This window comes from Cryptotermes secundus, unplaced genomic scaffold (genome assembly GCF_002891405.2).
Source record: "Cryptotermes secundus unplaced genomic scaffold, Csec_1.0 scaffold536, whole genome shotgun sequence".
Taxonomy (NCBI): domain Eukaryota; kingdom Metazoa; phylum Arthropoda; class Insecta; order Blattodea; family Kalotermitidae; genus Cryptotermes; species Cryptotermes secundus.
Genome location: NW_019732862.1, coordinates 512737 through 530350, shown reverse-complemented (window position 1 = coordinate 530350; position 17614 = coordinate 512737). Strand labels below are relative to the sequence as shown.

At 43.0% G+C, this 17614-nt stretch overlaps 1 protein-coding gene across 3 annotated transcripts in view; it reads left to right on the top strand.

Moving 5' to 3' along the window:
- The window catches only part of LOC111867801 (dehydrogenase/reductase SDR family member 11-like), a 72302-nt gene that overhangs the window by 26047 nt on the left and 28641 nt on the right, over window positions 1-17614 (top strand). For all 3 annotated transcript variants that reach the window (XM_023857970.2, XM_023857968.2, XM_023857969.2), the window contains exons 2-4: window positions 625-768; window positions 2782-2947; window positions 6955-7084. In XM_023857970.2, the coding sequence (XP_023713738.1) occupies window positions 631-768; window positions 2782-2947; window positions 6955-7084 (434 nt within the window). In that variant the 5' untranslated portion in view covers window positions 625-630. The remainder of the gene's footprint in view (window positions 1-624; window positions 769-2781; window positions 2948-6954; window positions 7085-17614) is intronic.

Genomic DNA, 17614 nt, shown 5'->3' with positions numbered 1-17614 from the left:
TGCAGATGTCCCAAGTCACATTCAAATGGAAATTATTGAACTTCAGGAAAATTATCATATTAAAGACAAATACAAGGAAGGAAATTTGATCGAATTTTATAAATTTCTGAACTCTGAGCAATTTCCAAATTTAAAGAAATTTTTGCTTGTAAATTTATCTGCATTTTGGGACGACATATCTGTGTGAACAACCTTTTTTCCAGATGAAGTAGATCAAGTCGAAATACAGGCCAAATTTATCCGATGAACCTTTACAGTTGCTACTTGATTAGCGTTTCAAAATTTGAACCTCAATTTAATCAAATTTTAAGAATGCAAAAAGAGTTCCATCATTCACATTAACTGTTTTATTATAATTTGTAACGAAAATATGTGCATTTGTTGCTACTGTCTGTTGTCATTAATATACGATAATTTATTCTCACGTACTTTGTATTTAGTTTATGAAATTCTGTGCTTTCAATAAAACTCATATACCTAGAGTTATTAATTTCTCATTTTATCCGGCCCGTAGAAAGTGCTGGATTATCTAATGTGGCCCGCGTTTCGAAAAGTTTGGAGCCCCCTGCTGTAGAAGCATCCCATTCCTTTCTGCGTGTGATATGTAGTCGACCTTTGTTGCAGAACATTATGTCGGAGTTCCGTTGGGCTGGTAAAGTGGCGCTAGTAACCGGTGGCAACTCTGGAATAGGTGCTGCCATCACTCGGCGTCTACTTGAACTTGGTCTGATTGTTGTTGTTCTTGACCGCAACATCGACGATCTCCAGGTGTGTATGCAAACGACACCTTACGGTCGAATCTGAAATTACAGGTAATACATATAAAGTGCACAAATGCGATTCATGTAAACTTCTTTAAATTGGACCGCTAGAGAAATCTTGACATCCGTAACAGGTTAAAAGTAAACAACCTAATATAAGACATAAATTATATCAAAAGAGCTGGCTAGACCACATGGAAAAAAAGGGCTGAAGCTGTTTAAGGATATTAGGTTTTCAGTACCAACCCTGCGGACGACGGGTTGCTGGACGACCTAAGAAAAGAGGGAAACGTCAGGAACACCTCCAGCTTTAAAGGAAGAGGTTGTAAGACCTCTAGGTATGTTCACGAAGAACAAAATTTGAGGTTCCCACGGCTGTGACTGACTGTGAAGTGTGCGGTCTTCCGGTTTGTAACGCCATGAAGTTCGTAGACAGCCCGATGTTTCAGAGTAACATATCGGATCCATCTTCAGGATCAAAGAGTAAGCTAAGCAAGAAACCGTCAGTTCGACGTCTGCTTCAGCTGGTATCTTGCCCTTCCTCCGAAAAATCGGACTTTGTTCCATCTACACTGCGTCGCATGCCAAAAGACACTCAACGCCGTGTGAACCTCAAAGTTCACAACGTTATAGCTTTCCCATCCTCTTATGGAATATGAATGTTAATATTCACATTAACCCGATGATACCTCAAATCAGATAAATCTAGCCCACACCCTCACATCCTGTTTCCTTCTTCATTTTAATGTGATCTTCACAATGTAAGATTTGAGGCTTTCACGGCGGTGACTATGAAGAAAGCAGTCTTCTGGGATTTTGCACCGTGTACATGTGGTGTTAACCGACGTTTCGGAGGAACGTATCGCCTCCATCTTCAGGGTAGAAGAAAATATATTGTAACGTGTTTCGTTACAGAAGACGCCGTAGAGATGGTTAATTGGTTTATTTAACAATCTACAAATAACGGCTACAATTATCACAATATTACGGGTTTCCACACTTTACAAACCCTACAACAAAGTCTCTTAACACGATCTTCACTTGTATCCATGTACTAATAACGCGGGAGCTATACCAGCCTCCCTGAATTACACACTCCAATTATAACTGTACTACAGCACTCACTATGTCTTGAAAGCACATAATAAGTCTTCCGCTCGCTGACTTCTTAGTTATCGCACACTCGCAGGCTGCTGCCTTGAGAACTGTTGATAACACACTCGGCGACTGTCACAGTACAACTGACTGTGAATAGCCTTCGCTGCTCCCCATGTAGCCTTGATCGGACCATACGGAAAACGGCCACGTAATAAGCACCCTTGTTGCCTGGCGCTGTGTTGCTAGTAACGCTAGCGGTAGTAACCGCTGTTACTACCATAACAATCCTGTTGCGTCACCGTTACGTTACCGTGCGGAGGAGGGGGAGGGGAGCGCCGACTCACCCGCCGCATCACTGCTGGTGGGGGGGGGTTCTCCTTGCGCAACATGTCACAATATATAAGAACTCTGCAAGCAAAGAGACCGTGAGAACCGGTAAATTCCTCCGAAACGTCGGTTAACACCACATATACACGGTGCAAAATCCCAGAAGACTGCTTTCTTCGTGATCTTCACAGTTTGTGCCTTCACTTCCCTTCCCCCAGGTTCCATAGGCTGACTGATGAGATTGCAATGCCATGTACCTAGGATGAGAAACAAATAAATGCATACCAAATTCTAATCAGATGGCCCAAGAGAAGATCATACGGTAGAAATAAGCATAGATGTGACGACAGTATTAAAATCTATCGTGTTGAAACATGGTGTAAAATTGTGGGCTGGATTAATCTGGTTGAGTTTTGAGCCAAATGGCGGGTTTCGTGAGCTCAGTTTCGAATCTTTGTGTTCCTTAAAGTAATGCGTACAAGCAGAGAAGATGAATATTTGTATATAGAAAAAGTTTTGCAAAGAAAATCCTTACTATGGTTACATATCTGCTTGGTCTTACAGCAAGTAACGCAAGCAAATTTTAATTGTACAGGAATTGGCTACGAAAGACGAGGTCTACGGGCGATTATATCCGAGAATTTGTGATTTGCGCCATGAGAATGATGTTCTGGAGACATTTCGATGGATCGAAACATGCTTAGGAGGCGTGGACGTCCTCGTAAACAACGCCGGGATCACCGGCCACAACAGCCTTGTCGGTGAGAACTCATATGAGATAGTGATGAGGTAGGATCAGACGTGCCGTGCCTGTTGAAAGCATGGAGTGATTTTCTCTTGAAAGAATTCACGACCAACTAATTAACAGGTTGTGTGAGGGCAAAAGCAAATGTTCGACACACCTATAAAATCCCGCAGTAACTCACAACATTGAACCAGTATCTTCCATCTACCATCTCCCTGTAACCCATCTTAAAATTTTTCTTTCATCTTCTTCCCGGTCTTCTCAGTGCACTTTCTCCGAGATGTTCACAAGAATTCATGCCTTACTCTAGACTCGTGGTGCTGTCCTTGAGTCCACATGTAACAGAATATCGATACTAGGCGACACGCATGGAACGCGAACACCCTCGTTAGGCCTATGTTTCATCCTACTTTTTTTACCTATCTTTCTTAGGTTAGTAATTTTCTTAAGCAATTTTTCACACAGTTGTAATACGCCATATGTTTTCCCCTCGAAGTAATGACTACGTTTCAAGCCCATACAAAAGAACGAACAAAATTATTGTAATAAAACAAAGAAGAAAACTCCGTGTCCTGTAGTCCGCAAGCGAACTATACCGACCGAGCCACCGCCATTTGTCGGCGAAGTTAGTGCCAGCTTTTGAGGATAGAAATTGTCACTTGGTCAGCGCAACGGATCCCACCGCCGTTAATCTCGGTTTTCTAGGCCGGTAAATTACTGTTTTATACGTATATACTATAACGAACTTCAGCGTTCTCGCAAGCAAAGGCATGATAATTTTAAGCCTAGTAACAAGCATATCCAGCATTTGTCCTCCTAATTTCAACACAAATTTAATTTCTATTTAATAGTGTTGTTTCTAGGCATCCATATTGTTAAATGAACTGTTACAGATTAGGCACATAGTTGTATTATGATTCTAATTACGTATCGTGTCGACACAACATATTCACTTTTATCTACATTTACTTGTAGATTAATTCCTTTACTTACCTGTAGAGGAACTTGTGCTATTTCTGTTGTATTCATAGTTTCTGTCAACATGTTGCCATATCACCATGAACGAGTGCCAGGTTTAGTCCATTCAGTTGCAGTCTTTGCCGAATTTCTGAAATTTTAGAAAGACAGGTTTTACAGCAAAATTATATGGCAATTTAAAAACCATTCCCTTGCTTTGTTAAATTATAAACTGTACAAATATTTAACTACTCCACCTGTCCATCCACACAGCAAATTTAGAAATCTGGGCTGCACAAACGAAAAGAGGTAAACAACGAAACTAACCCTTTTGTATAACCTAAACGTTATTATGCTGTACCTGGGCTCTCTCAGATATTTGTTACGAAAAAGGAGGCAGCTGCCTCCGTCAGCTTTTGTACCTTATTTGCACAAGATAAACGGAGAGATCGAGTCCCTTCACGCGATAAAATTATTGAACAGATTTGGATTAAATTTGGTACTGGAGACTTTTTGTTTTGTGCTGTGCATTTGGTTTTGGACCATATCTCTCTAATATAGATCTAGCCTTTCTTTACACGAAAATCAAATCGAATATTATACATTATATCGAAAGGTACAGTATTAAAGTATAATGCAGTAAAAAATAAAGTAAAGGTATCCCTGTAATAGGCCGTGGAGGCCCATAGAGTTGCGAGATGTTTAGGTTCCCACATTTTCTACATAATTAGCTCATAGATTTGCGGCAAGGTTGTCAGCCCTACGCGCCGGCCGCCTTTCACCCCCAGGATGATTCCTGGTGCTTATTTCTGTTAGAGGCTGAGTCGATCCCAGGGCCATAGTGAGGCTGGAACAATTAAAAAATCTAATGACTTCATCGGGATTTGAACCCGCGACCTTCCGGCTTGTAGCATAGTGCCTCATCCAACTACGCTACCGCTTGCCCCCCAGTAAAATGTAGCAATTTATGAAAATCGTCATGTACGTGTACTAATGATGGTGGACCTGTGCGTACGAAATATATCGTGAGTTTAAATGAACGTAAACGAAGACTGCATTGTACTTAAGTCACACAGTGCATAAAACGGATTACGACAGACTGTATAAATCGGTGATGTTTATGCAGCAGCCCGGTTTATGTAGACTCCGCGTAGTGTGTCATTGTCAGGGACGGAGGCCCTAAGCCATCGTCAGAGCCTTACTAGATTCCATTTTCATAATACTCCCGGTATTCCTATGAGAAGTACGAACACACTTTCATGGGAATCTTCTTCCGTAAGTTTGCCTACTGAACCATTGCTATACCCTGGCTCGCAGAGCAGATTGGTTTCAGTGGCTAGCTAAATATGTACACATTAGGATCGGTAATAAACAATGCTAATTTCTAAGTGTAACATGGAGATCAGCATTGAAAGTGTAGGTGGGTGGGTGACAAAGATTTTTATTTTGGTGTCAACGAATAAATAGCGCTGCAGTTGTCAAGGTTTGTTAATCCACGGACAATTATATATTGTGAGTTCCCTGGAGAGAACCCAAATATACAGGTGAAGATAATACTTCATAATTTGATTAGTCAATTATTAAAGTTCCAGTGTGAAAGTTCGGATTAATATGTCGCATTTATAAATTAATATACTGCTAGATGAAATGTAATTTAATTACGGGGAGCGGTAATTTATTCCGTTTTCTAATTCTAGTGGGGTGGGACTAAATCCCTTGTACTGCGCCCACATCTGGCCTGTAGTACCAGCCCCAGACGATAGGTGAGGGCGATTGTGGAGCAAATGGTGGAATGAAGATTGGCAAGGGAAACCAAACTACTGGGAGAAAACCTGCCCCAGCGCAACTTTGTCTACCACAAATCCCACTTGACTAGACCCGGGATCTAACCCGGGCAGCAGCGGAAATTTATTCTAAAGAATAATTTACAAAAACATGAATGAGATTTCAAAGTTCAAACAGAGCACTGAGTTGTGGCTAAGTTGCCCAGCACGTCACCCTAGCGACGCGGCAGCTTGCATAACCATGCATATTGCGAGTAAAATTCGTTTCCAATATCTAACTCGCTAAATGTTTGTTTAGATATTGGACTCTTTAATTAGTTTGTGGGGGCACGCGGTAGCGTAGTTGGTTGAGGCACTATGCTACAAGCCGGAAGGTCGCGGTATAGAATCCCAATGAGGTGGATTTTTTCAATTTACCTAATTCTTCCAGCCGCACTATGGCCCTGGGGTCGACTCAGTACCAGGATTATTCCTGGGGATAAAGGGCGGCCGGCGCGTAAGGCTCACAACCTCACCGCCATCTGTGAGCCGATTGTCTAGAAAATGTGGGAGCCTCAACATCTCACAATCCTATGGGCCTTCACGGCCTGTTACAGGGATACCTTTACTTTACTTACTTACTTATTTCGTGCTCTGCGGGACGATTTTCTAACTAGTCAATTTCGAAAACATTTGGTCGTTTTTTACTTGTGGCTGGCAATGAAACTGAATTTGGAAGCCACACGATTGATTTTAGTATCCCGAATTCTTGTAGCGACATTGGCCCTGACAAAGTGCACCTGTAGTCCCTTTCCTCAGATGTTACAAGCATTTCAAGCTTTCAGACTTGCACTGTACAAATTATGATGTTCAGCCAAACATAAAATTTATCCGCGACTGGCCTACGTGGGTATCGGTAATCTATCATGGAAGTAACAACTGCAATGCAAGTGTCAACTTCCTGGTTTTCAGGTCTACGCACCAACGCGATGTCTTTCACATGTGAGTTGCTAACACTCGAATGAAATCTCGAGAATCCGGTTGTATAGCTTAGTTGCCGAACCTGCTCTCGAACCCTAGACAAAAGTGGATGTAATATCAAATCTTCCATCACAAATTGCAGAGATAAATGTGCTTGCTAAACATCTTCATTGTAGTTCGTTACATCTGTTCCTGAATACAAGACCACATTCTCTATTTCATTCATCTTGATGAAAGTTTCGTTTTGCTGCCAAACTGAGCCAAACCACTGTCACGATGTAGTAGCTGCTGGAGACTATCACGTAGTGTCTTTCTCTTGCAGAGGGAAGCCCTGATGAGTGGAGACATCTACTGGAAGTAAACGTGGTCGCGCTGTGCCTCTGTACCAAAGAAGCCGTGGCCTCCATGCGCCGTCGCAACATCAAGGACGGGCATATCTTTAACCTCAGCAGGTCAGTATTGCCACTGTTTGAAGAATCCCGTGTAAATATATGTTACCTTAGAATTCCAGTCTGATTTGAATCCGGTTTATGTCTCAACCGATAGGTGGCAGTTCTTCTGTCGTATCGTCTAATTCCAGTACATAGTGAAGCTATCAATTTACTCGACCTTGGATTTCTATATTATGGTTAAATTAATTATGAAGAATCTGAGAAACGTAAAAACCTCTAAAAAATAGATAACAAATGACAGAACGAAAATTGCGCGGAGCGATCAGAAACTGAATCTGCAGGAATGCATCTCGAAGCGATTCATTGAAGGTTCGGTATATGTAAGCCCCCCTTGAAGACTGAGACACTTACATGCTTCAACATGAGTTGGTATACCCCCCTTCCGTGGGTTAGTGCTCTCTTGTTTATCGCCGTGTACTGTTGCTACTAATTGTCATCAATTTTGCCTTCCAAGATGTTGTTTTAGCGGTTTTAGCGGTTTCAATTGAAGTAATATTTCGAGTATACGTTAGCCCACCTAACAATGGAATAGCTCAGTCAGTATAGTTACTAGTTTATGGACTTAATCAGAGTTCGATTTCCGTCAGGGGCAGACATTTCTCTCGTCTACACATGGTGCAGACAAACCGAGATCGCGTGCCTCCTATCCGATGGTTCTGAATCTTACCACAACCACCACATGCAAGACATACACTTCTCCAAAACACAAGAATCATAAACATGGATAAAACGCAGTCACATACCAACAAGCCAACAAACACATACTACGTCAGTACAAGACCACGCAGAACCCTGAAGAGAAATTTTGTCAGTAGAAGAAACACATCTACACACAATTACTACATCCAGACAAAAATAGCGCTTTTTATATATGTCTAATTTCCACATTTTAACAATTAATATGTATTTAATCGTAGAGGTAAAAGTAAATATAAGGTAAGTGAAGCTATCCCTGTAACAGGCCGTGAAGACCCATACTTTTCGTTACATATAACCGCATTACACAATACTGTAAGAAACAACATCCCAAAATGTAAGCACCAGCCAAGCAGACGGATAGAGGTTAATGTGAAAATTCAGATACCTAATGATGACTTAATGAGCAGAAACACGTGGTAAGAACCGAGGGACGTATGCTGCATCCATACTTCCTCTACTGGTTACGGAATAAATGTAAAGTAACAGACTTTCGGTTCTAACACTCGAGAGCTTGCGATTTGTTCTTTTCACTGACCTTTTCAGACATCCAAATACATTCATACTAGAGCTAACTAAATTACTCCATGAAGCCGAAACTTTCCTGATAACCTACCAATCGCTCACCCACTCCAGAATTTCCCAATATCTTGTAGGAACTGACGGTTCATTGACGTGTTCACAAGTTCATTGGTCCCTGTCCTGAGTCAGTTGATACAGCCCATAGCCCCCACCTTCCCATTTCTGTAAGATTCCTTTCAGTATTATTCTTCCATCTATGTCTAAGTTTCCTTGGTTGTTTCTTACCCTCTTGTTTTTTCAATCAAAAGCCTATATGCGTTCCTCCCCCCTTTCATCCCCACTACACGCCCTGCAGATCTCATCCGCCTTTGTTTGATCAATCTACGAGTAATTATAACTGGCGAGGACAAATAATGAAGCTCCTCATTATGCAGTTTCCTCAGACCTCCCATTATTTCATCCCTTTTGGTCCAAGTATGCTCCTTATCACACTCTTCGCAAACACCCTCACTCTGTGTTCCTCCCTTAATATCAGAGAGCAAGTTTCACATTCCTGCAAAACTACAGGTAAAATTACATTTTCGTAACATTCACATAGAATATTTACATTACAGTCCCGTCAATAATGCAGCCACTTTATTCCTTAGAATTTTCACTTTTTACATCATGTTTCGGCCCCAACCGGCCATCATCAAGTACTTCAACTCGCCAAAACTGTTACCTGCATTGAATATCGGTTGTGCATTTCACATGTAACTGCGTTGTTCCGTATTAATGTTGCGGTTATGTCCAGCTAACGTTAGTCAATTCACCGTACACTGATTCACTTTCTATTGCAGTTAACTAAAATGCCATTAAAATTGTTAAAATTCGACTAAAGTTTTAAAACTTAAAATTACAATTTCGTATAATTTAATTTTCAAGTTTACAGACAGCAGATAAGAAGACAAGAGCTTGTTAACTGAATGGTAGTGAGCACTGCTCTTAATTTCGTCGTGAATCAAATTCTGATTTGCTGCTGTCGTTCCCAAAGATTTGAACTTTGCCACATTTTCAAAGCATATGTTAATTACTTCAAGGAATGCATCCTGCTGTGTTATTCTATGAATTGTTTTTAACTTTTCCTGTCTCAACACAACAACTATCAAAACTCATTCACAGCGCGTTGTAATACTACAAGGTCAATAAACTCATTTGTTACAAGATGAAGCGTGAGTGAGTTTTCATAATTGTTTTGTTGAGACAAGAAAAATTTAGAAATTAATTCATATGTTAGTTGTTTTTAGATTATGATTTTGTCCTGCATTAAGGTGACAGGACAACAACATATGTTTCGTTTCATCAGCATTTATTTCTAGACGAATTTCCCTACTGCATGAATTATACCTGCTGCTTTCTTTTATAGCATCTATTTTACTCCCCAAAATTTAAATCGTCAGTGTAGAACAAGCTGATGCATCGCATTTAATTTCAGTCCCACTTCTTTCTCTGGCCATTCTAATGGCATTTTCCAAAGAACAATTGAAAAGTCATGGCGATAACGCACCCTTTTTAGACCATTCTGAATACAAAATGATTTTTTTTCTTGACTGCGTATTTACAATCTGCTCTTTTATTTGTGGAGCATTAAGTAAATTTGTGGGTGAGTGGCATGAGTGGAGCATTCATCCTCCGATGAATCCCCTATCGGTCTTGTAGATGGATAAAATTGGTTTCTGTGTCTTCAGCGGGTTCGGGGAGGTCAGTAGGCCATTGCCGTTTTAGTCTCCTTGGCACCTTTGGCGGAGTATTCAGGGCCGCTATGAGTTTGTTGCTATGTCCATCTAGTCGTGCGCTATATAGTCTCGACAGTCTGCGAATCTCGTTGCTGACAAAAGGAGTTGGAGGTCGTTGTGAAGAGATAAGTTGGACACATACCAGGGTGCATCTGCGACTGCTCGTATTATCTTTTACTGTATTCTCTGTATGATTTTTGTATGTGACGGTTTAGCACAACCCCACAACTGGATGCCGTAGGTCCATATTGGTTTAACAATGCATTTGTATAGGAGTAGTTTATTGTTCATGGATAGTTTAGATTTTTGTCGCAGGAGCCAAGGCATTTCCTTTAGTTTTAGGTTTATCTGCTATCGTTTGGTTTTAATATGCTTATGCCATGTCAATTTCTGGTCTAGGTGTAGACCTACTTATTTCACTTCGTTTTTAACTGGTATGGGAATGTTGTTTATCGATACCTGTGGGCATACTATTCGTCTTGTTGTGAAGGTAATGTGGACCGATTTGTTCTGGTTTATGTTGATCTGCCAGTTGTGGAACCAGTGCTGTAGTAGATTTAGGTGTTGATGGAGATTTTCCGAGGCTCTTATTGGATCGTTACTTGTTGCTAGGATTGCGGTGTCGTCCGCAAATGTAGCCACTGTTGTTTTGGTTGTTGTGGGGAGATCTGCGGTACATATTAGGTATAGTAAGGGGCCCAGAACACTGCCCTGTGGTACTCCTGATTGTATCTGGTGGCATTGTGAATAGTCACAGTTGTATTTGTCTTGGAAATGTCTTTCCTTTAGATAGGACTTTAGTATGAGATAGTACGGGCCAGGAGGAGCCTTATTGATCGAAGGCCTGGGCAACTTCCAGAAACACGGCTGTGTATAGCTTTTTTTCCTCAAGGCTAGCTGCTATTGTGTTTACGATTCTGTGGGACTACTGTATTGTTGAGTGCTTCTTCCTGAAGCCAAATTGGTAATCAGGAATGATAGTGGATAAGTCTACATCTTTTTGTAGTCTGGTTAGTAGCAGTCTTTCACATATTTTTGATGAGATTGGCAAGAGGCTGATTGGGCGGTATGAGCTTTTTCATTAAGTGGTTTGCCGGGGTTGTGGATCATTATGATCTGCGCAAATTTCCATGTTGGCTGAAAGTACGACAGTCTGATCATAGCGTTGAAGATGATTGTTAGAAGCACTATCGCTTTTCGTGGGAGCTGTTTGGCTGCTGTGATGAGCTCGTAACCGGGTGCTTTGTGCTCGTTTAGGTTTTCGATTTCCCGTTGTGTCTCTCCTGAAGTGAACGGTTTGATTGGTGGTGCCATTTGGCAAGGCACGTCTAGGAAGTTTATTATTTCTTCTTGATTGCCATTGATATTTGGGAGGGGTGAGAACACTTGTTTGAGGTGGTCAGCAAATATTGTCGCCTTTTCGGGATCGCTTTTCGCCAATGTGCCATCGGCTTGTCTTATTGGTGGTATTGCGGTTTGTGGTCTCTTGAACTTCTTTGGGGCTTTCCAGATGGTATGATCTTCTTTGTTGAGGGATGTGATGCAACGTTCGTACGTGTTGTTCCTCATTTTGGTTAGCGCTCTGTGTAGTTTTCGCCTCAATCGGTTGTAGGTAAGCCAGTCTTCAGTATTTCTCCATCTCTGCCATCTGCCCCACGCTTGTCGTTTTATAACAAGCTCTCTGATGGAGTCTGGGATGTTGTTTGATTCGTTGTTTCGTTTATCGGCTATGGTTGGGGTTGAGTACCATCCTGCCGCTTGCATTGTGGTAGTGAAATGTTGTGTGGCTTCGTCTAGTTCTTGAGGTTCTTTGATTCTTAGATTTAGGTTGATGTGTTCGTCGATGTACGTGCGAAAGTTATCCCAGTTGGTTTGTTTTGTACTGAGTGTTGGCATGCTGGGGTTGTTTATTTGGTATCTGCTTAGTGTTGCTATCACGGGGGCGTGGTCACACGATAGTTCGAAATTCGATTCGACTTGGATGTAGCTGGCTGTTATGCCACGGAGGACAAAGAAGTCTAGTAGGTCGGGTATCTTGTTAGGGTCGGATGGCCAGTACGTCGGTTCTCTGGTACTGATATGTTTGCAGTTGTTAGCGTGTATGGCCTGAAGTAGGTTTCTACCTTTTGGCGTTGTTAGCCTCGCTCCCCAGTCTATGTGTTTTGAGTACCAGTCGCCACCTATGAGGAATCGAGTTCCTTGGGATTGGAGGAAAGTGGTGTATTCACTGGTAGAAACTGGATGTCTCAGCGGGCAGTAGATTGCGGTTACGGTAAATGGCCATGACTTTGCAGTGACTCGTATGTTAGCGGCTTGTATTTTGTCGGTTTGATAGTGCACAAGATCGTGGTGAAGTATCGAGTTTCTGACGACCACGGCTGCGCCCCCGTGAGCCGTGTCGTCTGGGTGATGAATGATATATATCTTGTAGGTAGGAATCTTGAGTACAGTTTTGCTGGTGAAATGCGTTTCTAATATAAGGGCGATGTCTATTTTGTACATGCTAAGGAATGTTTGTAGTTCCATTTTATGATTTGTTAGCCCATTGGCATTCCAGACTGCCAATCGTAGTGGGTTCTGAATTAGTTCACAATTTTATTGATGACTGTGCTGAGCATGTTAATCATCATGCTGTTTTGACTGATTAATTGGTTAAACTTGGCTGTGAATTTGTTTAGGAATGCGGAAAATTATTCGTTTACGTTGGATGGTTGTTGATTTTGTGTGACTATCTGAGAGTAGGGAGTGGGTTTGTGCAATGGTATTGGGACAAAATTGATGTTATTGCTGTTGTTGTTGTTGTTGTTTAACACTTGTTGTTGAGTGGTAGGTAGAGAGGGGAATTGGTTCCAATCGGTCGTGTTGATGATTGTGTTTGGTTTGTGTGTAGCGGTGAGTTTCGATAGGTGCGCTCCGCGTCTTGCGTTTGTAGGGTTCTGTATATGTTACATCCTTTGTAGTTAGCCGGATGGGTGCCTCCACAGAGGGCACATTTTGGTGGGGTACTTGGGCTTTTTTTTTTTTTGCAACTGGTGGAATTGTGCTCTTCTCCGCATTTGACGCAGGCCTACGGTTTCATGCAATATGATTTAGTGTGTCCGTAGCACTGGCACCTTGTGCATTGCACAATGGTGTTTTTCTTTCTTGGGGCCTCCACCCTGATTCTCGAGTTGCACAGGAATTCGATGTCGTAGATATTCTTGTCGTTTTCTTTCGGTTCTATACCCACAAAGAATAGGGGCAGTGGCTCCTTCATTTGTCGGTGTTGAATGTTTAGTATATAGCGGACTGTGTCGCCACGGTTTTGTAGTTCTTCTTTTATTTTTTCTGTGGGTATTGTATGGTGCAGGTTTCGCAAGACAATACGATAAGCCCTTTCGTCTATGATTTGATAAGTGTGATGCATAATCTTGTCTTCCTGGATTTTTCTGATTAGTATCCTGTAGGTGTCTGCAGTGTTAGTGTTGATTTTAATTGTTTCTTTGGGGAGTGCTTTGCAATAATACTGCTCTTCTTCAACGACTTCGCTTATATATTTAATAATTTCTCTATAATTTGTCACCCCGTATATGTATATTGGGGCAGTTTTTTTTACCCTTGCTTGGTTGCTATTGATGGTGGGTTTGTTCGTGACATTTGTCTACATGTCCTCGTCTTCAAGGTCAGATAGCTCTGCAAATTTATTTTGGGTGTTAAGTTGAAAGTTGAAACGATTGTTGTGGGGGTATACTGCGATTGGTTTGTTGGTACTGGTACGGTAGGGATTGTTGCATGACCTGTTGGGGCATTGTTGGTTGGTGTAACATTACCTGTGGTTGTAATGGTGCTTGTGGGTATAGCGTCATTTGCTGTTACTGCGTTAGCTGCTGCTGTATCATTAGTTGTTGCTGCATAACTTGTTGTTGTATTGGGTGTTGTTGCTGATTGACACTGAAGCACTGGTTTTGCGGAAGCTGAGTTGGTTCGAACATTTGTTTTTTATATAGTACTGTGCACTTTGAAACGTCGGCGACACTGCCTAGGTTCACATGATGTAAAGAACTGAGTTACCACAAACCGATAACTACTGTGAAGGACGAAAATCAGTAACAGCACTGTTAAACACGGCAGTTTGAACACTGTTTAGACGAGTGTTGCAGGGATTGCTTCACTTTTTTTCTTCTTTGCCTTTTAGACACAGTTCATAGAGCGGTGCTCTATGAACGTGTAACATGTCTTGCTTACTCCCAGGCGTTGCAAAAATTCTTTTAGTAGATGAGACTCGAAGTTATGGGCTTGGTCACTGTGCAACTTCCGAGGTATGCCGAAGCGGCAGAAGAAGTTGGCAACTAGAACTTCCGCTATTATCGAAGCCTCCTGATCCGGGATGGCGTACATTTCCGGGCCACTTGGTGAAGTAGTCCATAGCGATCAGTAAGTATCGGTTTCCTTGGTCGCTCGTGGGAAGGGCCCTGCGATATCAATGGCTATTCTCTCGAAGGGTGCCCCGACATTATACTGGTGCATTTGCCCACGATTCCTGGTCCGCGGTCCCTGAATGGCTGCACATGTGTCACACTGACGACACCATTTCTCAATATCGGTTCTTACTTGGAGCCAGTAGAATCTCTGCCGGAACTTATTCAGAGTTTTGTTGACACCGAAGTGACCTCCTGACGGTCCACTGTGCAGTTCGCTCAGAACATCCTTCACCCTGCTCCGAGGAATAATTATCTGGGCTACTTGACGTCTTCCGGTGGCGGATTCCCAGTTACGCTCCAGTACGCCGTTTCTCACAGCGAGCGATTTCCACTGGGCCCAGTAGCTTTTGTACGTGGGACCCCGATCCGCGATGTCCTGCCATTTCGGTCGTTGGCCGTTTTCTGCTTCCCGTAGAATAGGCCCTATGTCTGGGTCTTTTAGCTGTTCCTCTCTTAGGGTAACAGGGTCCCAGCCGGCTGCCGGTAGGGTTCCAATAGCGCGTATTTGCTTTACCTCTGCCCGCGTCTCAACTTTGTGGCAGTGCGCACATTTCTCTTGGGAGGGTCGTCTAGAAAGGGCGTCGGCATTGCTATTTTTCCGGCCCTGACGATGCTCCGAAGTAAAGTTGTACTCCTGAAGACGCTTTATCCAGCGCGCAGTTTGCCTTTCTAAGTTCCTGAAACTCATAAGCCAGGTAAGCGCAGAGTGGTCCGTTTGCAGATGGAACTCTTGTCCGTAGAGGTACTTGTGAAAATGTTCCAGTGAACTCACTATGGCGAATAGTTCTCGACGGGTAACGCAGTAGTTTCTCTCTGCTTTGTTTAGCGTCTTGCTGAAGTAAGCTGTAACACGCTCTTGTCCGTGTTGCATTTAGAGAGCACTCCTCCAATACCGACATTACTGTCATCTGTGTCCACAATGAATTTCTCTTCTGGCTGTGGGTACGCAAGAATAGGGGCAGCACATAGGGCACCCTTAAGTGTGCCTCCACTTCTTGAGTCCACTGGAAGGTTTGTATCTCTTCCGTTAGTTTCGTTAGTGGTTTCGCAATGTTGGAAAACCCTGAAATAAATCGCCTGTAATACTCGCATAGTCCCAGAAAGCTTCTAAATTCATATTTATCCTTCGGGGTCGGCCATTCTCGCACGGCTTTCAACTTCTCCGGGTCGGTGGATACCCCTTCTCGTGATACAATATGCCCGAGGTACCTGACCTCTTCCTGCAAAAGTTGACACTTTTCCGGGTTAAGTTTCAGATGTGCTTCCCGGAATCTCTGAAACACATTCCGTAGGTTGAGCATGTGCTCTTGGAATGTGCAGCCTATTACGATCACGTCATCCAAATACACAAGGCATGAATCGTACGTGAGCCCTCGTGGGACTGTCTCCATTAGCCTCTCGAAGGTTGCCGGGGCATTGCAGAGGCCAAAGTGCATGATCATGAACTGCCATAGTCCTTGCCCTGTCGAAAACGCTGTTTCCTCTTTGTCGTCTGCTCTATGTCTGGGTCTCGACTCCACAAAATTAATGAGACAGATATTTGCCTATACGGTTGTTATTGTAGGTTTCATGTAAACACACACTTAGAAGCCTAACTGGTTTTATGGTATAGCAAGCTCGATGAGATCATCGTACAGAACTTCCCTCGTAATTAAAACAAAGACTGTCTTGAGGTGTACTCGACAATACACTTATATCCGTGTCATTCATGGAAAGGGACTATTCCCTACCACGAACGCTTGTCTCGCGTCCAGGCAGCAGATCGTTAAGAAACAGAAAAGCTACTTTGGGGTAAAGCAATAATCACACAAAATGTGATTTTAACGTAATGAATAATAACAGGAATATATATATAGTGACATGCTGAGCTATGGATGACGTCCCTCCCCCACCCCCGCCAGCCGTGATGCGCCGAGCGAAGCCGAAGCGAGCCGATGTTAGCCGAGTCCTAGCATCCTGGTCGCTAGGCAACGCGAGTAAACAGCGGTGACGTCACCGAGGGATATCGCGGTTGCTAGGCAGCAGTCAACAACTCTGGACAGCTTGGCTAGCAACACGGCACCAGACGACAATTGTCCGATCAAGGCTACATAAGGAGCAGCGAAGGCTATTCACAGCCAGTGAGTCCTGGAGCTACCTCCGAGTTAGTCCTCGAGCTACCTCCGAGTTAGTTCCGAGATAGCCAGCAACCAGTCAGTTGTATTGTGGCATTTGGAGTGTAGTATTTGTGATACTGCAGATAGCAGTAATTGTAAAACTGTCAATTGTGTGATTGTGAGTGCGAATGTGAAATAAAATTCGCTATGTCAGATACGGCGTGAAGTTATTTGTCGCGTTATACGCCCGATGTGTGACAACTGGTGTCAGAAGTGGGATTTGAACTTACACACGTGACCAACGAGTTTCGAACTCAAGACACGTGATAATTTGGTGTCAGAATTTTTACGAACATGAATACGCCACAAACAAATTGTTGTGCATCGAGTATTTGACTGCTACAAAATGGAGAAGCAAGGTCTTCAACTAATTATCAAAATGCTGGAAGAACTGAAAGCCAATAGCAGGAAAGACTATAAGGATTTGATGGCAAGATGGGAGGCTGACAGACAAGCATGGCGAGAAGAAATAGCCGCAGAAAGAGAAGCTACCCAAGCAAGAACGGGAGACATCGAAGCAAGGACGGCACAACAAGAAGAGGTCCCTGTAGACGACGTCGCAGTGATACCGGTCACTGAACCTGAAGATCAATTGATGTCGATTACCCAAAGGGAGACCGTGGCCTGCCCAGTGGACACGAAACCTGCGGCGGCACAACAAGAAGAGGTCCCCATTGCAATACCGGTCGGAGTGAAGATGGCCTGCCGAGAAACGGAGGCACGTCCAGAAGATGAAAAGCCGGCTTCAGTGCACAGGAAACCTGAGGCGGCAGAACAACGAGAGGTACCCGTACAAGACGCCGCAGTAATGCCGGTCAGAGAACCGAAGAAGAAAAGGCGCAGGGACCGAAATCGACGAAATAAGAAGAATCCGACACGGGAAAATTGCGGACCCCAGAATAAATTGGCCGTCGTCAGCAG